At 34.8% G+C, this 25,854-nt stretch overlaps 1 protein-coding gene across 7 annotated transcripts in view; it reads right to left on the reverse strand.

The window, feature by feature from the left end:
• Positions 1–2,755: 2,755 nt before the first annotated feature.
• LOC129526957 (histone-lysine N-methyltransferase 2C-like) overlaps positions 2,756–25,854 on the reverse strand; it is a 77,952-nt gene continuing 54,853 nt past the window's right edge. For 3 of the 7 annotated variants that reach the window (XR_010129837.1, XM_063695481.1, XM_055362957.2), the window contains 4 exons: positions 24,294–24,368; positions 15,606–15,777; positions 13,638–13,752; positions 2,756–5,604 (listed from right to left, as the gene is read on the reverse strand). Coding sequence is in view for 6 of the 7 variants with exons in the window: in XM_063695481.1 (XP_063551551.1) it covers positions 4,877–5,604; positions 13,638–13,644 (735 nt within the window). In the remaining variant the exon portion in view is untranslated. Of the gene's footprint in view, positions 5,605–13,637; positions 13,753–15,605; positions 15,778–24,293; positions 24,585–25,854 lie in introns of those variants that run through there. The other 4 variants (XM_063695482.1, XM_063695480.1, XM_055362959.2 and 1 more) reach the window with 2 other exon arrangements.

Raw genomic sequence — 25,854 nt, forward strand, 5'->3', positions numbered from 1 at the left:
GGACCTCACAATGTGGATTGTGCCTTCACCCTGGAATGTTTATGCCCTTTCGCCATGATGATGGGATTAGGGATCTCCTGCCCTTTGTCCTAAGTGCCACTGTCTGTGCTGAGTTTTTCGAAGGTCAGAGCAGATTGAACCTTTGTGGTTTCATTTTCCCTGATTTAGATTTTTCTTCTGGGGAACCTGTGTTGCTGCATTCAAGGTATGTTCATACTAGCCTGTCAAATGCAAACTCTTCAAATTACTAGTTAGTGCTTTCCAAATATGTTATTTAAAACATTATCCTCTGTATTTTCCATATGCAGTTATCAATATGTTTCATGGTTATGTTTTATTCCTGAATTTATATATTTGATTACTGTACCAAGGTGAGTCCTTTTGAAATTTTTCATTTAAAAAATATGTATCTTGGCTCAGGCCTCTAATCCCAACACTTTGGGAGGCCAAGGCAAGAGGATCACAAGGTGAGGAGATCAAGACCATCTTGGCCAATACACTGAAATCCTGCCTCTACTAAAACTAAAAAAATTAGCCAGGCATGGTGGCAGCTGGTGTAGTCCCAGTTTGGTGTAGTCCCAGCTACCTGGGACGCTGAGGCGGGACAATCGCTTGAACCCGTGAAGCAGAGGTTGCAGTGAGCCTAGATGGAGCCATTGCACCCCAGCCTGTACAACAGAACAAGACTCTGTCTAAAAACAATTATATATATATAATATATAATATATATGTGTAATATATAATGTATAATATATATTATATAATGTCATAATATATGTAATATATATTATATATATTGTTATATTATATGTAATATATATATTTATTATCTATATTATGTTATATTATATATAAAATATATTATATTTATTATATATATTGTTATATTATAATATATATTTATTATATATATTACTTATAATATATAATATATTATATTTATCATATATATTACATATAATATATAATATAAATATAATATGACATAATCTATATTACATATATATATTATTTATATTATATAGTGAACTATAGTATATATTTTATGGCATGTATATAATATATATATTATATTATATTAAATATATAATATATAATATATATTATATATTAAATATATAATATATGTTAAATAAAATATATAATACATTATATAATATATAAATTATATATTATATGATATGTAAATAATATATTACAGGTAATATATGCCATATATAATAAATATAATATATGAAATATATTATATAATGTATGATATATGTAATATAATGTATGATGTATATTATGATATATGGTATATATGTCATATGATATATATTATATAATATTCGCTATATATTATATAATATATGCTATATATTATACAATATATGATATATATTATATATAACATATGATATATATATTTTTAATATATGATATATCTCAGCACTCTGGGGGACCCGAGATGGGAGGATCGCTTGAGGCCAGGACTTTGTAACCAGCCTGGTCTACACAGCAAGACCCCCATCCCTATAAAAAAAAAAGTATTTTTAAATGCTGAAAAATGAAATACTAAATTATTTATGAATATATAACTTCAATAATAGATGAGAAAATGCAACTAGGTCATTAGGACAATTTGTATGAAACAATATTCAATTTGCTGTCTGTTACTTCTCCTACCTTATCATGTCTAATTTTTTCTCATCTTTGTGAATTCCTGCATCTACAGTAGGCAAAAAAACAAAAATCAAAAGGAATCTTATTCTATTCACAGCCATCAGAAAAATGTGTTACTATTCCTGTAGTCAGTTAGGTTCTAAATCATACATTTGAGATATATTTGAAACACGTCATAAAGAAAATAAGCATCATATTTCTCACTAAATAGCACCTGAAATATTCCATATGAAAGGAAAAATACAGAAAACTAAACTTTTAATTACTAACCTCCTTAAAGAAAAATAATTCTATGCCATTAGATATTTGATAATGGATGTCCAATACCTGAGATATAAATTCCATTTTCTGTGTCCTAACATCTCACCTTCAGAAAATTTCCAATATTGGGTTATTTGGATTATATATTTAAAACTGAATATACTTGAAGACGTGAATGATTTGTTGCTGCAACAAATGGTTTAGCAATTATCTGCATTAAAATGTGTTCCATGAACAACAGAAAAAGAATATTTCTACTTCAGTCCTTAAAAATTGTGAAAGCACAGCCACAGTCTTAGTTTGTCAATCTTGAATTCTTTTGGTATTTTAATTTCACCAATAATTCTGGAACTGCTCTTTTTGTATTTCTCAAAATGTTTTGTCTTGCATCGTGCAATAAGGCAGCCACCATCATATGTGACCACTGAGCACTTCTAATGCAGCTAGCCAGAACTGATGTTTTAAGTATAAAGCATCTTGTTCATTTTTATACTAAATCCTGAAATATTGTTTTGAATATACCAGGTTAAATAAAATAGATTAAAATTTATTTCACCTGTTTTTTTTTTAAGTGTAACCACTGGAAAATTTAAAATTACACATATGGTCTTCATCACATTTCTATTAGACAGCACTGGCTCACCGTTCTACTGGTTGGCTAGCTTGTACCTCCAGATAACATCTGATAATCCAATCACTAACTATCACAAACTAGATCTTTCAGATGTTTCCTATTAAAATGTTCGTTTAATTTTGAAATGAATTCCTACAAAACTCATATAATACTATTATAGAAAATCATTAAAATCAACTTAATAATTTGCCCAAGATGAAACAGAACTTAAGGTAAATCTACATTTCTTTGGTTAGTATTTATTGTACTGGTAAAGACCAAAGAATTGGTAATGTTCAACAAAATATGAAAATGCCAGTGACGTTAACAAAAAATAGCTGGAAACCAAAGAATCTTGCTTACATCACAATCACAGCCAGGAAAATGCAGCTTATTTTACAGCCAGTCCCCAATGTGAAGAATATGTAGAAGCAACAGTAAATAAAAAAAAGAAGTATAATACAGAAATGCCTAATATCAAAGAAATTCATGTAACAGAATACTGAACTTCAGTATTTCTAATACATGTATGTACACATTCCTGCTAACTGTAGAATATTTCCTGCAAGTTATGGTCCCAGTGCCTCACCAATGGAAGATCTATCTTGTACTATTCAATTCATACTCTCCCTAATAACAGCACTATACTAGCAGGTTCATCATCAAGTGAAGGCTGTTTGCTAGATAACCAAAACCAAGATTGGAAAACTAGAAAGCTGGAGGGAGGGAAAACACAGCCTACAAAATGCTTACAAGATTAGCAGCAAATGATGAAGTAGTAACAAGAGGGGCAGAAAAATAGAAAGATTATCATCGGATTTGGGAATTCAAAGACAGCTCAGCAAAATACTAGGACATGGCTCATATAAGATGGAATAAGCCTGGAAATACACCCCGCTCCCCAATATTTCAGAATATAAAATCTACAGAAACAGAGTCCTAATGTATTGAACCTGGTTTCTCAATTGAAACAAAAGTCTTCAAGGAAGGAGAGATACATAAAATTTAACAGGAATACATATGAAGCAGTATCTTTAAAGAATGTAAATATATCAACCAAAAGTAAATTTGAGATTCAAATTTCCATTGCTAAAGTCTTTTCAGAGTCAGAACGACATAATTATTATATAACTGTTCAAAACAAAACAAAAACTTACTGGAAAGGAGAACAACTGGTTTGAGAAGAAAAACTTTTCATGGTAGAGCAGAAATAACTGTCAAGGAAAATACTTAGAAAAAGGCATATATAAAGAGTGGCCTAGTTTTACTGCACACGTCTTTGCCATGCAGAAACAGCTAAATCCCATCTGACAACTACTTTCCCTTTCGTGTACCTTGTCTTTAGAGAATAAAATATATCTGGGTTTGATATACAGGAGACTAATTTTCACATTAAAAAATGATTTTCTTAAAAGCCTGGCCTTACAGTTTAAAAATTATACGATTAAAATCAAGATATTATTCCTATAAAAAGCCAAACTTTAATCCATTTAAATCATGAAACTTAAAACTTAACTTGAAGCAATTTCAATCATGAAACTTAAAACTCCAAATTACTATTGTGAATTAACACTTCTCCACTATCTATCTTGCAATTTTAAAAAACACTTCAGAAAGTAGCAAATTTGTAAAACAATAAATAATTCATACCTATAGTATCCTCATTTTGCCATGCAGTTTTATTTAAATCTCACTTAAAAAGAAATGGAACTCATTCTTAAAGGGTAGAATGTACATGATGTAAAGCACACACAGGAAGATTTATCTTTACTTACTGAAAATCAATAGTACAATTCTAAGATTTTTTCCATGAAACTATTGAAATAAGTCCTACTTGAAAAAAGAAATCCCACAAGAGTTAGCAATTAATAAAAACACCAAAATGAGAAATTCCCCAGCATGGAAAATTCCTGTCATAAATGTTGATGTTTATCCAGTTAAAAATATATACAATGAATAATATCAATAAATAAATGTATTAGAAGGAAATAATAGATGTTAGTTATGTATACCCAAAACTATATGTATTTTAGGCTCTATATTTACTGCGGCACAGAACTAAAAGAATTTTTAAAGTTCTTTCTATTAGAAACTATTATCAATAGGTTGAATCTTTATGGCCCAACTGAGTTGAAATTCCAAATAAGATCCCTTCAAATTTAATAAATGGCATTCTTCATTAACAGCTTTTAAAAAATAATGGCTGAAACACATAATCAACATTACACTGAAGTTCTATCTGAAGACAGAAAAAGTTGCCATCCACACCAAAACTACACATATACCTTCTGATTTTATAGAATTGTTCCAATGTCTTTTCTGTCAACATCATTAAAATCACCCTACCTGTTTGGACCGAGGTCTACCAGGAGAAAATTTTCTCTTAGTAATAGCTGGTTTACCCATGCCAATTTTTGGAGTGACTGAGATGTAAGTTGTTGGCATGATGTTTCCAGCAGAGGAACTAAGAGCTGAAGTGTAATTATGCAGCATGTCATGTGAAGGCAAGTCTGAAGAAGGTGTTGGGGAGGAAGACACATCTGCCTTGCTTATGTCTGCTGATGATGAAAATGATGACTCTGTCTCAGATGATAACTTTATAGATTTGCCTCCTTGGTATGAAACATCTTTCAAACAACCCTCAATTTTAGGAGTCATTTCAGAGTCCATCAATCCAGTAGAAAGTTCAGAATTTTCTTTCTGTTCCTTTTCTCCTTGTAGCCTTTCTATAACCAACTGTTCCTCATGACATAATGAAGTGCTTTCCTCATGTGGGGACAGTAAGGTTTCTAGTGGAAGAGTGACAGATTCAATGACTAATTTTGGAGGCCTTGATTCTTCTTTGGATACCACTGTTTTAGGTTCCTCTAACAACTGCAGTTGCTCTTGCTTCACAGTGATCTGGTGTGTAACGACTTCAATGTTTTCTGTCACTTCCATTTTATCTTCAATTTGATCTTCACCACAAATATGCTTCACTTCAGAAGACATTTTCATTTCTTCACTATCAACCTCATTAGAAATCTGTTTTTCCAATTCGGTATTCACTGTATGTTGGGATGATACTACAAAATTCAGAACATTTGTTATGGTAATGTACAAACAAATTTTAAATTTTCTAACTATAGATATATAAAACATTTGGCTACACTAGAACTTAAATCAGAAGGTATTCATCAAAGCAGACAATTATTAAGTGAACGAAAGCCAAAGTATACAAGGATTTATGGATTAGAATTAGCCACACACCAGAAAACCTAATGAAAACATGTTTTACAACTTAAGTACTTCCAAATGGATTGAAAATTACACAGGAAAAGTTCTCATACTCATTTTTTAGTTAAGAAAATGAGGATCAATCATGTTATGTGAGGTACCTAAGTTAAAAAGTAAAGACTGATCTAGAATGTGTAGGCATTTTCTAATAGTAGATACCCAGATGTAACAAAGTTACTATAGACTCAAAAGCACAGACAGAAAAGATTTGCTAACCACCAATATTTATTTTGCTTAACCATACCTGCCAACCTAGCCAAAATATTCTTTGGATATAATCCTTGCTCCTCATCATTGTCTATAAATTAAAAGACTAATCTCAGGAAATCTATAAACTTAGATATCAGAAACATAGTCACTGGTAAATTTTAAATCAGGATACCAGTATGTTAAACCTTTAACTCAATCTCATCAAGGTAATTTTTAAGTTATAGTAAAAAGACACTGCTAGCCTCATTTACCAATCAGTGACTAAAATTTATCTATTTATCTATGTTCTTTTTTTTTTTGAAACAGGATCTCAATCTCACTCTGTGACCCAAGCTGGAGTGCAGTAGCACAAACATGGCTCACTGCAGCCTCAACCTCCTGGGCTCAAGTGGTCCTCCCACCTCAGCCTCCCAAACTGCTGGGACTGCAGGCATGTGTCACCATGCCCAGATTTTTTTTTATTTTTGTAGAGACAGGGTCTCACTATATTGCCCAGGCCTATACATGTTCTGATACCAAACTGAAATCTCATCTTCTTTCCCACTTTATTGAAAGACTACAGGTAAGGATAAAAGAAAACTACCAAATAACAGATCTGATGGTACAAAATATTTTTAATCATGACCTCCCCCCTCCAAAAAAAAAAAAAACTTTCAAGAGAAACTAACCTACTTTAGATCCATTGTCAATTCTTTTCCAGAATCTCTTAACTAAAAGATTTAGTTACTGTAATGTATATACATACAGCAATTGCAAAAATGTCTTTGGGATAAAGACATTATCTTATAACTCAAACAAATCAGACAATATGAACATACTGCTTACCAGCAATGAGAAGACTATCTGTGTCCTCTATACCCTCAGTGTAGGGAAAGGCTTTCTGAATATGACTCAAAAATCCAGAAGCAAAAGAAGATTAATAAATCTAACTCCATAAAAAAGAAACTTTTTCATGGCAAAAAAAATAATAAAAACAAAGTCAAAAGACACATAATACAGCCTGGATAACATGGTGAGACCCTGTCTCTACAAAAGTAAAAAATTAGCTGGGCTTCATGGTACACATAACTCCTAGCTAACTCAGGAGGCTGAGGCAGGAAGATTGCTTGAGCCCAGGTCAAGGCTACAGTGAACTATGACCATACCACTGTACTATGGCCGGGGTGACAGGGTGAGACACTGTCTCACACAAATAAGCAAAAAAAAAAAAAAAAAAACAAGAACAAATAAGCTAGCAGAAAGTATCTGCATCATGTAACACATATAAAGGCTTACATCCCTCACTTATAAAGAACTCTTAAATTTAGGGAAAAATGCCAAAATCTTCAATAACAGGCAAAACACATGAATAGACAATTCATGAGAAGAAATAAAAACTGACCCTTAAACACATGAAAAAACGATCAACTTCACTCTTAGGATAAACAAAAATTAGAACTACATTGATACACTACTTTTCATCCAGAAGACAGACAAACATTCAAAAGCTGAACAAGTCATCCTGTTAGCAAAGACGTAGGAAAAGTTCTCTCACACATCTCTGGTGGCAATGCAAAGTACCATAAGCCCCAAAAAAGGGAATTTGACAGTATCTCACAAACCTACATATGTGTACACTCCTGAGGCAATAATCCTAGGAATTTACCCTACAGATTTGTCCCTGAGAATTCAAAAACACACATGCACAAAGCCAGGGAGTGTAAAATCATTTATAATGCAAAATATCATAAACTACTGAAATACCAAAGCACAGGCCACTGGTTGAGTAACCCATAGCACAGATACACAATGGAGTGCTATGCAGCTGTTTAAAAGGAGAATGAGATCTCTTGAACTTGCCTAACTTGCCTGGAAGTGATTTCCAGATTTTATTACACGAAAAAAGCAACATGCAAAAGAACATATACAACATGCTACCTTCACTGAAAGAGCAATATATCCTCTTATTCTTAGATGAAAAATAACAGGAGGTTTAAAACAGAAAACAATGAAGTTAGTTACTTCCAAGAGGCTGGGGAAAATGCGGTATAAGTAATAAACAAGAGACTGTGACAATTCTGAGTAAAACTTCATATAGTTTTGAGTTTTGAAAGTATACTAATACCTTCTATATTTAAAAAATTAAATCACTAAGAAAAGAAAGGGGAACAAAATCTATTACTGAGAGCAAACTGAAGCAGACTTGCTTTTTAGATTGAGCAACAGAATAAATGTGCTGTTCTACAACCTAGAATTTTTATTGTAGAAGAACAGACATGCAAGAATGAAAAGGCAAAGAACTCAATGGAGAAAGATAAGAACTGGAGGTGCTGGTATAAATTCATTATTTCTAAGTTATGTATATGTATATGAATATTTATGTGTATATACATAACATGTAGGGGTGTTCAATCTTTTGGCTTTCCTGGACCACATTGAAAGAAGAATCGTCTTGGGCCACACACAAGATACACTAATACTAATGATAGCTGATGAGCTACACACACACACACACCCACACCCACACCCACACCCCCCCAAAAAAGAAACACCTCATAATGTTTTAAGAAATGTTATGAATTTCTGTTGGGCCACATTCAAAGCCATCCTGGACCACATGTAGCCTGCCGGCCATGGGTTGGACAAACTTCTGTAAGTGTATACACATGCATGTATTTCCTGACACCACCTGCTGAAAGGGTGAAGAAGCAAACACCCTCCAGTAGCAATGAGCACACCCAGCACCCATTCCCCACTAAAGGAATCTGGGTTACTTATTTAACAATGGACTTATTCCAGGACTGGGGCACGGGAGGTATAAGATGAGCTTGTAACATCTTGTTACACCAAAAAGTATGAAGTGTTCAAATAAGCAGTCAGGGCAGAACACCAGTGCCAGCTTGAAGGAGCAACTGACAGCAAGTATGGGACTATTTGAGCCAAAAAATAATTAGGTAATGAGTTGTAAATGATTGAAGATAATAGGAGTTCATAAGCCAATATTAATAGTAAGCAAGTTTAACATGTGAAAGAAGTGTTCTTGCTTACAAAAGAAAGCAGAGGGCTAACTGGTAAATGTGGTGGGAGTGCTAGAGCTGGAAATGCATCATTTGCAACCAAAAGAAAGCATGTTAAAATGGCATCATCAGGCAGTAAGTTTGTTGTTGTTGTTGCTGTTGTTGTTGTTGCTGTTTTGTGAGACAGAGTCTATCTCTGTCACCCAGGCTGGAGTGTAGTAGCATGAGTTCGACTCACTGCAACCTCTGCCTCCCTGGTTCAAGCGATTCTCCTGTCTCAGCATCCTGAGTAGCTGGGATTACATGGCACCCACTACCATGCCTGGCTAATTTTTGTATTTTTAGTACAGACAGGGTTTCACCATGTTGGCCAGGCTGATCTTGAACTCCTGACCTCAACTGATCCACCAACTTCAGCCTCCCAAAGTGCTGGGATTACAGGTGTGAGCCACCACACCCGGGCTAGGGAGTAAGTTTTTCAAATCTAGAAGGAAATTCTGAGGAAAAGCAAGATATTTGCATGGTCTTAAAATATCCTCACATACTGCTTTATTAGATACAAAGGAGTGGGGAATAGAAATTGGGCAACAGCCTGACCACATGATTCTCATGAGGGAAAGTGGAATAATGTGTGCTTCCAGCTGTGATACCCTGAGGATGGATCAGCACTTTGCAGTATTCTGGCCAATAATGCATGCCTCTCATCTAATTATAAGGGGTTATCGAAAACAACATGGGGAAATTTCTGTTTGAAAAAAGAAAAAAAGAAGTATATCGAGAAGAACTCTATTCTTCAAAAATACCAATGACAAAAACTAAATCCTAGAATCTACTTGGAGGAAGGGGTAGGCTATGAAGGACATAAGATCAAATGACATAACTGGAATATGGCTAGTACATTAGATAAACATACGACATTGATGTAAGTTTAGGAAGTTGATAGCAGGATTGTGATTTTTTTAAGAATATTCCTACTATTAAGAAATACATACTGAAATGGTGGTAAAAAGGCACAACGTATGTAATTAACCCTCAAATAGTAGGGGGTTGGGGGAATAAAGACACACACACAGACACACACAGATACACACACACACACACACACACACAGAGAAAGCGAGAGAGGGCATGCCCAATGATAATGAAATGCTAACAACTGATAAATCTAAGTAAATGGGATATGCGTATTATTTTCATTTTTTCCAACTTTTAGAGTTTTAACTTATTTTCAAGTAAAAACTTTCTAAAAATGCATAACATACCAACGAACAGACATTCTTGAGATAAAAATAGGAAAAAGAAACCCATCTGACAATGACTGTTTTACAATAAAGATCCTGAAAAGGTCACCCCCACTCCAGCTCACCAGGGAGCAGCCCCAAACTAGACTGACAGCCCTGTGGGGGCACACTGATTTGCCCCAACATCTCCAGCCTTCACTACAGTGATGTTCGCACACAGTAAACACTCAAATGTTAAATGCAAACAAATGAGCAAATTATGACTCAAGACTACAGAGAGAACTACAGAAGAATTCAACAGCAGAGAAAGATGATCATTCTTCAAATGGTTCAAAGGACAAACGTTTCAATCCATGAAAAACTCTATGGTAACTGTTTCTGTACTTACTTTGTGTTAGGCATTGTGCTGTGCACTTTATAGATACCACTTCGTTAAATCCAACATCCCTGTGAGGTAAGTACCGTTAACCTTCTATACACTGACTTAGGGAAGTTCAACAGGTAGCCAAAGATCATCAATTTAGTAACTGAAAAAACTGCAGTTTGACTCCACAGCATAAGCTTTGAACCACCACACTATAGTGCCTTCAAAGAGCAGAATAAAAAGATTAAGTATCCAATAGTATTCCCAGAAATTATGTAATTCTGTCACTCTCAAAAGAGAATAGCAGATTACAAAGAGCAAATCGAAAAGAAGCACACCAAAGGGGAGACAGAACAAGCTGAGAAAGACACTCAGAATTCTCTACCAGTTCTCAAGACAATGAAAACTATAATAAAGAAGATTAAGAGCAAGAGACAAAAATTATCCAGTAGTTACTAGATATTATTAGAGAGTGTAAAGAAGGTAATTTTTAAGTAAATATATATTTTTAAAAAGGTGCTTGGGTGGGGGGTGGGGGCGGGGATGGGGATTCACACATCTCCCAAAGCTTTCAGGAAGAAAAAAAGGATTATGATTAAATTTTTTCAAGTTAAGATTTTTCTCGTGACAGCATAAACTGAAAAAACTGAAGAAAATGTTTTCAGAGTATAAAAAAGAAAAATTTGTAATATGAAACATTATACTGTGCCAAGTTCTTATAGCCTAAAAGGAACAGTCTCTTTCCGACATGTAGGGTTTCAAAAAATTTATAATTATTTTTAAAGGATCACAACCAAGACTCCGAAAGATTGAGGGTAAAGTTGGAATTAACAGAGGCAATATATTTTTGCAAGAAAATTGTGACAAGGTTTACAATCTAGGTTAATCGAATCAGAGAAAAGGGGAATAAAAACTTCATTTTCAGTGGGGAATGGGAGAAAATTTTTATCTTTAATATTTATAATCATTTACATTCACAAAATGAGATTCTGAATTATAAATCATTGCAGGAAGTAAAAGAAGAGAAAAATAGAAAGAAATTATAAGAAAAATTTTGCCTCAAAACAGCCAAGCATTTCAATTGCAACCATCAATCCAAACAGTGACCTCTATTAAGCTTTCAAAAGATACATTTTTATAACACAAAAGAATCCAAAATAAGATGGGAAAAGATAACCATTCAACTGTTAAACTAACACCCTACGTGGCCATAGTGTCAGGCAACGCAAAATACCTGCCCTTCCTGATCCCTCAACAAAAAACACATTACATAGAATAAAGAACAATTTTATACTGGTAAAAAGCACAATATATTAACACTGTTGCTAAATAACAGCCACAAGTTATTTGTTTAAAAATATGATAAATTGATAGGAACAATTAATAGTGGTCAGTTGTAACTTGCTGAATCAACAAGTCAAAAAATAAGGTAAAAGGACTTCATCTAACTAAATGAAATTAATAAACACAAATGCTACACCTTTAAAAAGTCAATACTTCAAGTATCAAAACATTTATTTTAAAAAACCTACCTTAATTAAATTCTCTGATTAAATGAAATGAAAGCATAGATTAACATACTTCAGCACAACTTAAAAAAACATAAAGTTATTAGCTAAGGTATATACATACATAAAGTTACAAATACAATAAACTTGGCTTCAGCCAAAGCTATAGCCTAAGGTAAACTTATAGTCTTAAATGTCCTTTTTCCTTAGGAAAGAAAATGAATTACAAATTCAACTTCGTATTAAAGTAAAAAGGCAAGTAGAGGAACTGAGTGAAGATAAGAGTGTAAATATACAAATCAGTCAAACAGCAGAGTTTTTTCTTTCCAATGATAAGTCATTCAGCAAGAGAAGGAACCTGAACTACCTGAGGAAGCAAGCCAGAGTTCATCACAATCCTTCAGCCCTCAGGCCCCACTTCCCAGGTAGCCACAGCTGAGCACAGTTACCCAGCAGCTCTTTTTCCCCCCAGGAGAGAAAGCCCCTCCCCTCAACCCCCACCACTCAGGCAGATGCCTAGTAGAACTTGCTGAAGACCACAGCAGAACCTGGTAATACTGCTTGCAGTTCTAGGTGCCAAACCTCACTGGCGAGGACAGGGTGCAGGTACAGAATCTCTCTGCGTCTGCTCCCACCTCCTCCCCACGCCAGGGACCTGGGGTTCTGGCCACATCACCCTCCTTTCCCAGGCCCTCCACCTCCTCCCTAGAAAAAGCAGTTCCGAGAAGGGCAATGACAATGCTGTGCCTTCCACTCCCGCACACGGGCCATCACGCCCTCTCCAGCTCCAGGGAAAACCCGCTCCAGGCCCATGCAGCACCTGAGGGTCATCTCCATCCCTCAACCTCGTGACACCAGCAGCCCAGGAAGACTAAGCTTAAAAGCTAAACCGCACCTTGGATTCCAAGGGCTATCTCCACTACCCCACTGCCCCCAACCCGGCTCTGAACACCTCACCCTGAAGGGGCAGAAGCCAAGTGAGGTAGGAAGTTAGTTAATGAGTTCATCGGCATTTTTTATAATAGCTCAAAATTTTAAAGGAACCAAATGTTCACCAACAGGTGATTCAATACACAAATTGTGGTATCTCCAGCACTCAGTAATACAAAAGAATCACTACTGATCTGTGCAGCAATAGGGATGAATTTCAAAATCATTACACCGAGTTAAAGAAGCCAGACCAAAAACGAGTATATACTATATGAAGCTTTTATTAAAAATTCTAGGAAGTGAATACTAATCTATAGTGAAAAAGCAGACTAGGAAGACAGAGGGTTTGGGTTTGAACAGCCACAAAGCAAGCCAAGAGGCACCAGGAAACTTTGACGGTGATGACTATGTTCATTATCTTGAAGAGTGTACAGTTTACTGTATGTCAGTTATATGTCAATAAAGCTGCTTTCAAAAAGGTGATGGTAATGTATAGATTTGAATAGATATCCGATTTTTCTGTTCTCCATATAAAACATACAGAGGATTTAAAAAAGTAAATAAACAACTTACTTTGCATTTCCAGCCATTGGTTGGTACAGATTTCATAATTCGTTGAAGACAAAAAGTATGATACCCTTTGTCACACGTGTCACACACTAGCATCTTGCTATCTTCTCCCGACTGTCTAAAAAGTAAGATAGCATTAATGATGGCTTATCTTTAAACTTATGTTTTGCAACATAAGTAATCATGAAAATCATCAGTCCTGGGAACTGCACAGTTCATAAATACCTCAGTATCTGTTTTGTCTCTGCAGATAGTAACAGAGGTAACCCTGCTATAAGGACTGTCTCCTAAATGGTGATCTTTACTCAATGCTCACCTGTGGTTAACTTACTCTAGCCATTTTAGGATTCCTGCAAAGGAGGAAGGGTTGAGGCAAGATGAATAGCCTCTGATCTTTACTTTTAAAATATAATTTTTGAGAGGAAGGCGGTATAACTGCGAGGTGCTACTGTGTGGAAAGAACAAATCTTGGCACAGCAAATTGAAAAGACTGTCATATAACGTAAAGAGGATCAAATTTGGCATCAGATCTCTATTTGTATTCAGGCTGCTGTTTTCTAGCTGTGTCACTAAACAACTTAGACTAAAGCTCTCTGAGTTTCAGGTATAAAACGGGAATAATAAACTTTACTGTGATAATTAAATGTAATTCAGTTTCAAGTGCTTAGAATGTCTATTAAGCAATTAAACGCTGAATAATTATTTCAAAAGATGAACCTTGTCATAATTATTAAGAATTATAATTGAAAACCTAAAACCTTTCTTTAAACAGTCTTCTGCCCCCAAAGATTGGGCCCCTGTCCTACAGCGTTATCTCTGTTGAGACTTTTGACTATAATCACTTTCAGATACTATGATTTTAAATTCAAGAGGAGGGGAAGAGAAAAAACGGGGAAAGCAAGAAGAGCTGAGAGACGAATCTCTGAATGAAATCTGGGGGATAAACAGAAGTCAACAGGAAGATGGGTCAGTTGGCCTCCAATTATTATTCAGTTCAACCTCTCCATAAACAGTCACATGTTTTATCTCTTCAGCTACATGGAAAGATCTTGGAGGACAAGTACTCTTCCTTCAAGTTCTTTTAATCCTTCCCAAGAAACTGAGTGCAGATACAAGGTATCGAATAAATGTTTACTGAATATTTTATCTAATTTTTACCAAAATACGAAGGTACATATTCCTATTTATGTCACGTAACTCTAAGATATTGACGCTTATTTCTTATAAAACTAAATAATAAAAACAGACTGATCATGGCAGTTGGGCATAATTCTTGCTGGTTACAACAAAAATTCTCAGCCTGTAAATGAAGATGCTGGTAACATCCCCAAATTATCATGCTCATTAGAATCATGGGGGTGCAAGCGGAAATCACAGAAAAGACTGGAGAAATGACCAAGAGATGAAATACAATAGGAAAAGATAACCCCCTTACAAATTTTTAAATGCCACATATTTCATTTTCGAATTATGCTGACCAGGATCTACTCAAGGTGGCTTTTAGAGAGATGCAGATGTACATTAAAATAATAGTAGAAATTGTCCTTCCTGGAATGGAAATTCAAACACATGACTGACGTTTTGGCTCAACTCTAATTCTTCTACGTCTGTAGTAACAGGTTTAAATCCTATCACATCCCCTCCCCGGTGCCCCTGAAGACAAGCTACTTTATTCTTCTCATGCTTGTTTTAAATTGTTAATATCGCTTATTTTTTAAACTGTTGGTAAATTTAAATTAGCTCTTTAGACGACCAGAGCAATTTAAATGATTAAAATCAGTTTTGTTTAGACTTCTTTCAAAATAATATAAACGTTAATATCCAGTAATTTTTTTAAGTATGATGAAGTCACTCTGAATGAATACAGCCAAAATATGAACAACCTCTATTATATTACACAAACCTTTAGCGCCTAGTAATAGGGTCCCTCTTAAACCCAATACACAGCTTTGAATTGAAATGAAAACTTACTTGCAGTTATGGCACACTTTGCACTCAGGACATTGCCAACCTGCACGTTTTAATGGAGTAACCGCTATATCCAGGCACATTCCATGATAGTGCTGACCACAAGTAATACAAAAGAACTGATCTAAGAGGTCTCCCGGGCTGTCGCACACTGCACAGTTTGCATCTTCCTTCGCTATAATTAACAGTAAAACAATGAAATTGTTGTATAAGAATTTAAATTTTTTCTGACTATACAGTAAAATCATTTGAAAGGATTTGCATCATGAACCTTTCAGACATTTGAAGTTATTCACCTTGGATTGTCATCTAATCAGAAAGAGGTATCAATAAAAACACTGTAGAGTATTTAATCTAAATGTAACCACATTAAATTTAATCGTATAGTTTTGCAATTATTTGTGGCTATATCTACTTGAGACCATAAGCAGGTCTTCTTTAATTTTCTATTCCTAATGCCAATGATAATGCTGGACACCTAATTAATGCTCAATATATGCTCACTGGAAAGAACCAAACAAGGAAAATACCAACTAAGAAATGCTTTGCAGTGTAACATAAACATTTTCTTTGAATGTTAAATATATTTTGAAATTACAAAATCAGACAAGAGACAAAATTAAGAAACGTTAATATCAATTAGACTAAGATGCTTCTTAAGCATAAACAGACTATTCAAATCACATAAGGGCTTTTTTTTAATTACTGGAAAATGTCTTATGTGGAAGAACATTAAAGACAGAAGCTACATATTCATACACAAACACATTACTTAATATACTAATTATATATTCTTCTATATTAATTTCTAGTTATAAAAGCATTAAAATCCACATAATTATGGGCATCATCCATCCCTAAATGTGGATTAAAAGAAAATGTACTAACAGTTCTTTTACCATATAAAACAGAAAATATAAGGATAAACTGACCTGCCAAATATACAGTTAAACTTATGCATATTGCAAAATAAGAAGGAATATAATGTATTCTAAAATCATACCAATCTTAGATAATGTATAAAAAATATGCCTGTATATAACAAGTATCACAAAGTATATGAATCTTTTCATTTTTTGAAGGTTTGATCATTCCTATCTACTATTCTGACTCATATGTTCTTTCTTTTCCAGTCAAGCTTATCATACCAACCTTTGATAATATATATAAATATGCCTGTATTTAACAAGTATCACAAAGTATATGAACCATTTTTTTTCCTTTTTTTTTTGAGACAGTTTCACTCTGTCACCAAGGCTAGAGAGCAATGGCGCAATCTAGGCTTACTGTAACCTCCGCCTCCCAGGTTCAAGGGATTCTCACGCCTCAGCCTCCCCAGTAGCTGGGATTACAGGCGTGTGCCACCATGCCCACCTAATTTTTATATTTTTAGTAGAGACGGTGTTTTGCCTCATAGCCCAGGCTGGTCTCAAACTCCCGAGCTCAAGCAATCCTCCTGCCTCACCCTCCCAAAGTGCTGGGATTACAGGTGTGAGCTACCGCACTCAGACTTTTTTCCATTTTTTGAAAGTTTGGTCAATCCTATCAATTTCTCTCTGACTCATACATTCTTTCTTTTCCAGTCAAGCATCTTGAAACAGAGTAAAAATATATTTCTTTTATTTGTACTGGAGTCTGCAAACTTTTCCTGAAAAGGGCCAGATAGTAAATATTTTAGGCTTTGTGAGCCATAGCAGTCTCTGACAAAAAGACCTTTTGTTTTTATTTACACTCTTTTAAAAATGTAAAAATAATTCCTCGCTTGAGGGCAGTACAAAAACAGGCTTCAAAATGTGGACGCTGGCTGGACCTCTGACATACTTCACGAAGGCTGGCTTAGCACCTAATACTCATCTGAAGCTACATTAGTGAGGCTGCCAATGCCCATAGGAAACCCGATTTAGTCTTTGGCTTTTTTGCACTTTGCAGCATTTGCGTTGCTAGCCACTCCCACATTAAAACGCCCCTTTCCTTAGTTTCTATCATGGCAACTCTCTCCTAATTTCTCCTTAGTTTTCCCCCACTTTCATTTCATCCTCCTTTGTTGGCTTTTGTACCTATACAATCTTTCTAAATGCTGGAGTTTCTTAGGATTTCATCCTTTTCCTTCTTTCCTAATCCCCCGTAGTTTCCCTTTGTGATCACATCAACTCTCATGCCATAAAATGCCACCATGATTCCTAAATCTGTATTATTGGCCCTAGAATTCTTTCATAAACCCCAAACCTTTATTCTTCAAGTCTTACTGGATCTCAATAGCCAGGTGTTCCAAACACTCAATCTCAACTGCTCTAAAGTGAAACTTTTTTAAAAACCCGAAACATCATCCATTTTTCTCAAGAATAGATAAAGGCAGAAACCTTAGTATCACTGTTGACTCTGAACTCAGCCCTGACCCAACACATCCAGCCAGATCCCAATTCTTATGTATTAAACTTCCTACACATCATTCTTCCTTATATGTTTATAGTTTAGTCTATCATATTAGGTTGGTGAAAAAGTAACTGCAGTTTTTGACATTACTTTTAATGGCAAAGACTGCAATTACCTTTGCACCTACCTAATACTCTGTCTCGCTAACTGCAGTATCTTCTGCATCAAATCATCTCTACTTACGGTTCTGACATCCTCTCTAAATCATTTTCTACACATCCAGAACAATCTTTCAAAAATGTAAATCTAATTGTTAACCTCTGTATAAATTAAAACTCCACCAATACCTCATTTTTCACCTAAAACAAAATCAGAATTTTCAAGTATGAGGCAAAAAGGTCCTTATCTCCCTTTCCAACTGAATCTCAGAACCACTCACTATTTCATGGTCATGGTGGGTTGTCTGCCATGCACCTCACATAACATGCTATTCACGTCTGTGTGCTTTTACACATTCTGTTCCCTCTGCTTGAAATTTTGTTTTTCTGCTGTGCTCCCAGCCTTCAAAACTCTGCTCATGGCTGGGCACAGAGGCTCATGCCTGTAATCCCAGCACTCTGGGAGGCCAAAGCAGATGGATAACTTGAGGTCAGGAGTTCGAGACCAGCCGGGCCAACATGGTGAAACCCCATCTCTAATAAAAATACAAAATTAGCAGGGTGTGGTGGCACATGCCTGTCCCAGCTACTCAGGAGGCTGAGGCAGGAGAACCACTTGAACCCAGGAGATGGAGGCTGCAGTGACTAGAGTTTGTGCCATGGCACTACAGCCTGGGGGACAGAGTGAGACCCTGTCTCAAAAAAAATCTCTGCACATTATTTCCTGAATACCTATTACCACACCCAAATACCCATTTAGTTGTTGAATATTACTTTTACCCATATGCTTACAAGAAACTTCTGTTAAATAATCATTTATTTACAGCACAACTCTGTGAATCCTTGAAAGACAGGGGCCTTAAGTTTTTTAAATTTTTATCCCCAACTGCCTAACATGAATCAAGTCTTATTGAGCATATTTTAAGTGAAGGACTTACTGCTAAAATAACTTTTAAATGGCTCTTTAAGTGATAGGGATTTAAAATAAATCATTAATCTAACAATGGAAGCATCATAAATTGGTTCATTTTTGATAGAAAAGACATAACTGGGATGTTATGTTTCTTAATATTAAGAGATTACTAGTATTTATCTTTCAAAATATGTACATTGAAAAATTGATCTCTTTTTGCTCACCGTAAAACTTTTAAAAATTGGGGGAATACTCAACTAATTATCAGAAACTAATTATCAGATAATCAATTCATTTTTCTATTATACTCTCCTAGGAACACTAAAATGCTTCTGTGAAACTTTCTAGAGTTTGCTCCCCTGACACTTCAAGTTGCCATGGTAGCTACTAGCGACATGTGGTTTCTGAACAAGTGAAATGTAATTAGTTCAAATCGAGGTATGCAGTAAGCATAAAATGCACACTAGATTCCAAAATCTTAATGGGGAAAAAGTATCTCAAAATTTGAAATATTACTATTTTGGATTACTGAATTAAATAAAATTTACTACAATTGTTCCCAAATGTTTCCTTTTCCTCAAATTTTTAACATACCCACTAGAAAAATTACTTATGTTGCTCACATTATATTTATACTGCACAGCACTGTTATATACAACAAAGTTCACTCTGCAACAAGACAACTGTCATTGTCACAAAAATCACTTTTTAGACTATGATGATCTCCACCAATTCCTTACTGACAACCTTGCTGTCTTATCTGATTACTATGGATCATTGGTAATAAATTAGTCAAAGAAAAACATCCATGTAATACATCTGGTGCAAAAGCACTTAATATGCCTTATGTGGAAAACAATATTATTTTTAAAAGCACTACACAAAGAAATGAGGTTGGTTCCAACCCTCCCAGTCAGGGAGAAGATGTGTGGGAATACTGAAACAACCTTATGGAGGTCATGTATAAGAAGATTATCGATACTACTGGATAGGTTTGGTGCCATCACAGAAATTAAATATGAATATTTAGACACACATGTCTGTAAGCCAGAGACATTAAGTTTAAAGCAATAATCAACTAAGAAATTTTTCTTTAAACAGTTGAAAAAGCAAAAAGACAGGCTATAACTAAAGATAATTTAAGAGGGGAGAGGAGTAAAATCCAGGTCTATTTGGCTTCTAAGATCAGGCTCTTGACTACTAATCAAATTGACTCCTCAGTAAACTTTACTAGTGATCAATGAAAGTGATGAGTATTTGAGTATACACAAAAGTAGACATGAAATGCCAACAGTGGCATACAATGAAGCTAAATGGAGTAAAGGGAGCAAGGTTCTTATGGCAGGAGAAAAGTGAGAGGAAACAAAATGATCATCTTTAGAGAAGGTCATTTCCTAAGAGACAGCTGTAAAAAGAGAAGAGATAAATAAAGAAGACAAAAACATTGAGCTTAAATTAGAACAGAGCTTATCACAGATCCTTAAACTTGATGAAACTATTGCTTAAGAAAGCCCAGACAACACATAAGAATAAAAGCATTGGTGAACAGCAAGAAAAGTCAAAATAGCTGTCATATAGTGTAAATTGAAGAAGGACCAAATCAGCATTGCTTTCTAATTTCCATCACACCCTACCATCTGCCAATTTTCATTACTGGCAGGACACTGGGCTGAGTGATTTGTCTATAAAAGAGAATCTCTGGAAAGAAAAAATAAATCATGGATGTCATCCAAAGAGGCTAGACCATATCATTGGCAGGTAGATAAGAAAGGTCAGAAGACTGACAGAATTTAGGGTAAAAGAAAAGCAGCAGGACTTAATGCCAAGAAATACAAAGATAACCAAAGAAAAGAGGCTGGAGTTAAAGCTTAAGTGAAGTAAAAGGAATTAAAGCTAAATGATGAGTAAATACATTGAGGAACAGGGGGTGAATTAAGATATGTAGCATTTCCATGTTTAAACCTTGCAAAAACTTCTCATTGCAGACTGAACAGAACCCAAACTCCTTCCCTTGCTTACAAGCCTACATGATCTAGCCTTTGTTCACCTTGATGATGTCTCTACTACCCCCACCTAGTAGGCTACTATGCTCCAAGTAAAATGACATGCTGTCTGTTCATGAATCATGCCAAGTCCACTCCTCAAGGTCTGTGTAGTGGTCTGTTCCCTCTCCCTGGAATGTTCTTTCCTCTTATCTTGCATGATTGGCTTCTTACCATTCACTTTTCCTATTCAGGAAGTATATCTGGTTGTATCTCCTAGATGGATTTTTAGTGTAAAATTTCCAGACAAGGTTAATGTATCCTTGTATCATCATGAAAATAATGTTGCAACAATGACCAGCCATTTACCTATGACAGAGCACCCTAAAAGTGTTTCCTGATGAAAATCTTGGCCTTCTTCACAGATGCTCTCTTTAGTGGATTGCTTTATAATGAGATGCATGATTTTGTTAAATTTCTCAACTTTTATAAAAAGATGTCAACCTTACTCCTAACTCAGTCAACTATCACAGCTACTGCTCTGCCCTTTAGGAAGCAAGAGAAAATACATATACTCAATATGTAATATCATTCTCATAACTTAAGCCTTAGATAGGAGGTAAAATAACTACCCTTTTTAAAGCAATTAATATATACAAGGCACAATGTTATGTGAATTCCATTCATTGTTTTCATTTAACCCTCATAATAACACTATGATTTCAGACAGTATCATTTTAAAAGCATAAAAAGTAACTTCTGCCATGACACACAATTAGGATAGGAAGAAATATTTATAAAAGATGTTAAAAAGGTGACAAAACATCCTATCTGCAATATTCTTTAAATTATATCCTTGGAACTTAATCCAAGATTATGATCGTCTTAACAGATGGGTCAGAACGCTGTGTAGTTAGAATGCACTGTTTAAGATCCCCAAGGAGGCCAGGCACGATGGCTCACACCTCTGTATCCCAGCAGTTTGGGAGGCTGAGACGGGCAGATCATGAGGTCAGGAGTCCGAGACAAATCTAGCCAACATAGCGAAACCCCGTCTCTACTAAAAATACAAAAAATTAGCCGGGTGTTATGGTGTGCGCCTGTAATCCCACCTACTTGGGAGGCTGAGGCAGGAGAAATCGCCTGAACCCGGAAAATGGAGTTTGCAGTGAGCCAAGGCCATGCCACTGCATTCCAGCCAGGGTGACAGAGCGAGACTCCATCTCAAAAAAAAAAAAAAAAAAAAGAAATCTAATTTAGTCATTTAGGCCTTGATTTTATACCACTGACTTAGTTTGAAGGCTGCTATAAGAAACAGCCCTATGAAACTGGTATTTTTCTACTGCAAGTTGGCTACTTTAAGACAATTTTTCATTGCATTCTATCAAGGGATGTCTTATTATTATACCATTATATCAAGTGATGTTATAAATACTAAGAATCAGATTAAGGGCTCATATGTCCTTCTTTGTATTGACTGTTGAAAAGGTATGGGGCCAAATTTGTGGTTTGTCTGGAATTACATATTTTTGGGGGGTCTCTCTATTGTCTTCATATTTATCCTATCTAAATTTTCCATTGCCAAATTTCCTTACTTATTTTTAGTTTTATCCTATTGCTCATGTATTTTTATGAGTCTCCATAAGTCTATTTTGGAAAAAGGCAGAGTACTCATAATTTTAGTATATCTTTTAGCTTTATGTTGCCATAAACCTTTCATTATATACATGATCAACAACAGCAAATTATCTCACCTCAGTATTTAGTTTATTATTTTACAAACTGATTTATGATTGCTAACATGTAACTGAAGGTATACACTATTAGAACACAGTTTTCAGTAGAAAGTAGCACTGCCATTGAGTAAAAAAATGTTCTAACATTAGAGCAACATTCTTATACAAGTTTGCATGTTGTTTACTGAGGTCTAAAGCATGACTACACAAAAGGCTGAATAAAATTCAGATTCTTACATACACATAAAATTGTTTTATTGAGATGACAAAGTATATTTATTATGCCACCCAGAATATAATCCACTCTGATAACTGCCAGTTTATGCACTTGATGAAGTAACTCAGTACATAAATAGTAGCCACAACAGTTGCTGTGCATGAAAGTTCTTCTCTTCCAGATTGAAGAGTGTACAATCTAAAGCATTTTAAAACTTTAAATCCCTTATTAGCTTAAATATAATTTAAAATTTTAGTTTGCCTTACCTATAATTTGTCTGTACACTAGGTTACTAAGGGTGATATGATTACATATGTGGACACAAAATAATTTTAATGGAAAATGAAATTAGGTACTCAACAAAGATAAAGGGTAATGATCATGTACACTAACCGTATTTGAGATTAGTTTAAGCCTGGGGTAGCTATACTTATGTTTCACAGACCTGGAGAAGATAGTAAAAAAAGCTTTTATCAACATTGCTAAGGAACAGGTAAAAGCTAACATTAGGTAACTAAGAGGTGACATAAAAAAGACTGAATAAAATATCATGGAGGTTTCATAATAAGATTGGAAATTCAATAGACTAGGAGAAAAAAGATCCCAAAATATACATGCTCATTGGGAAAACACATAGTAAGAAAAAGGAGAGATCTCTATTTAATGATACAATAGTAGAGTTATAATTTCCTGTATAATGTAAATTTCAAGCATTTAAACATTTTCATTGAATTATAAAATACTATTTGGAAAAGAAAGAAAAACAGCACAACTGCAGATTACAGATGACTAAGATAGATGAATCATGAAAATGTGCCAGCAGAGATTTCTATCACACCTATCAGGGATACACAATTTCCAAGAATTTCAGAAGTATTTGGTGTTCCTATTAATGTAAATCCTGAAATAACACCTGAGTGAACTGTCTTCTAATTCTTCAACTGGATGGCTTTTTAGTGTAAAAGATGTTGAATACTGATTGGCTTTTTAATAATTTTATAGTATATGTCAGAAATACTGCACAGTCCCTATTTACATCTTTCTACAGTGGTTTTTAAAATGTTTTAAGAATAAAAAACTTGCAAACTTTATTTGATTTTTCTGAGGAAATAACTTTTTGGATTTAATTTCAATGAAACCGTTGATAACATTTCCCTCCCCAGCAATCTCTGGCAACGATCCCTCAGATTCTAAAGATTATGTATTATTACCTTTTAATACAAGTAGAATAACACTCAGGGAATTTACAACATTTGTTATTTTCAGTAAATATATTGGTTGAAGTTTGAAAGTCTATCCGTAGTAAACTTACATCTTTCAGGAGCTTGGTCAATGTGTTCTGGACAAAGCAGGAAGATGTGACTGAAATCCTGAAAGGAGCCGGCTCCTGCAGCACAAGGATAATGATACATCTGGGTACATTTCTCTTCACAGCATTTGATAGTGGCCCCAAAGTGCTTACAAAATGCACATCGCTGAAAGGGGTAAAGGAGAGAAATCTCTTTATAAAACCTTGAAAAGGAATATTCAAATATAAGCTGGGAAGGTATAAAAAACTCTCTGTACATCACAAGTAAACAAATTGAACCTGCAAAATATTAAACAAAAGATTCGTTAAAAATAATAAAATCTACATTACTCAATTTAGTGCCTCGTGTGCTACGAACTCATCCTTCCATTCAAATTAGAAAGTTAGAATTTCGTTCCTTATATTTTCAAAAATAAATTGTGAAGCATTTTTGAAACAAAACCTAAAGATTTTTTTTTTAAAGCAAATAGTAATATGGTTAAAGGGGCAGGTTTCTATATTGAGGATTATTATAAAGTTTTTAAATCCCACCAAAACTAGTAATAGGAACATATATTATTTATGAGACATATTACTATTTTTTACCCTGCCTAAAAATAAATACAAAATAAACTCATCAATTATAAGTTAACAGGGACACAAATGGTTAAAGACTCACAAAAAAAAAAAACAAAAACAAAACTACATACTTCAGTGTAGCAATCAACTTCAAATTTCTTAACAAAAGATGGAAATGTGGGGGAAAAAAATTAGTCATCTGGTATCTTTCCCATTTCAACCTGCCTCCATTATCTTGCAAGTGGTAAAACGCACAGAAATAAGCCCCAAAGAAGAGGGGCAGTCTAGGGCAAGTGAACACATAAGAAGTCAGAAGAAATTATGTAAAATGTTGCATTTACTTATTCAGTTTTCCCTTAGAATGATTCACAAACTCTTCCTCATTCTCCCAAGCCCATTTTGAGCAGCATTTTCTTTGAAGAGAGTCGGATGGGCCCTGTACTATACAGTATTAAATCTCTCTGTGGGAAATGACTATCTAACATAAATTTTTGTTTACACCGTTACATGGTACCTACTTGCTTATGCCATCACATGATCAGTTTACCTTTTTCTCATCCTAATCCAAGATCCTTCAATTGAGGCACCATACTATCTTTGTATCCAAAGCACCAAAAATGCTGCTTCAAACAGGCCCTAATAGATAGGTGTTCCTATACATATACCAAAAAGACTTAACTTTTGGTGATCTTGTTTGTGAGTGTGGCTCATAAACAGCTTAGCTGAGATAACTGGAGCCTCACGTAGCAGAGACAGTTGGACCCTGCTAACATTACTGTGGATATCTTCACATGTTACTACACTGACTTTATATTCTGCTAATTAACCAGGGACTACAGTAGTTAAAATTATAATTGTTTTCAATGTTTTATGTGTAAATCTGTATCTCACATACTATCAAACTCTTCATCACTGTCATCAGTCTACTGCATTGAATCAACGTAACAAAGCTAAATGACTCCTGAGGGCTGAATCAGAAAGAAGAAAAGAAAGAGATACAAAACTT

Source organism: Gorilla gorilla, chromosome 12 (assembly GCF_029281585.2).
Source record: "Gorilla gorilla gorilla isolate KB3781 chromosome 12, NHGRI_mGorGor1-v2.1_pri, whole genome shotgun sequence".
NCBI classification, from domain to species: domain Eukaryota; kingdom Metazoa; phylum Chordata; class Mammalia; order Primates; family Hominidae; genus Gorilla; species Gorilla gorilla.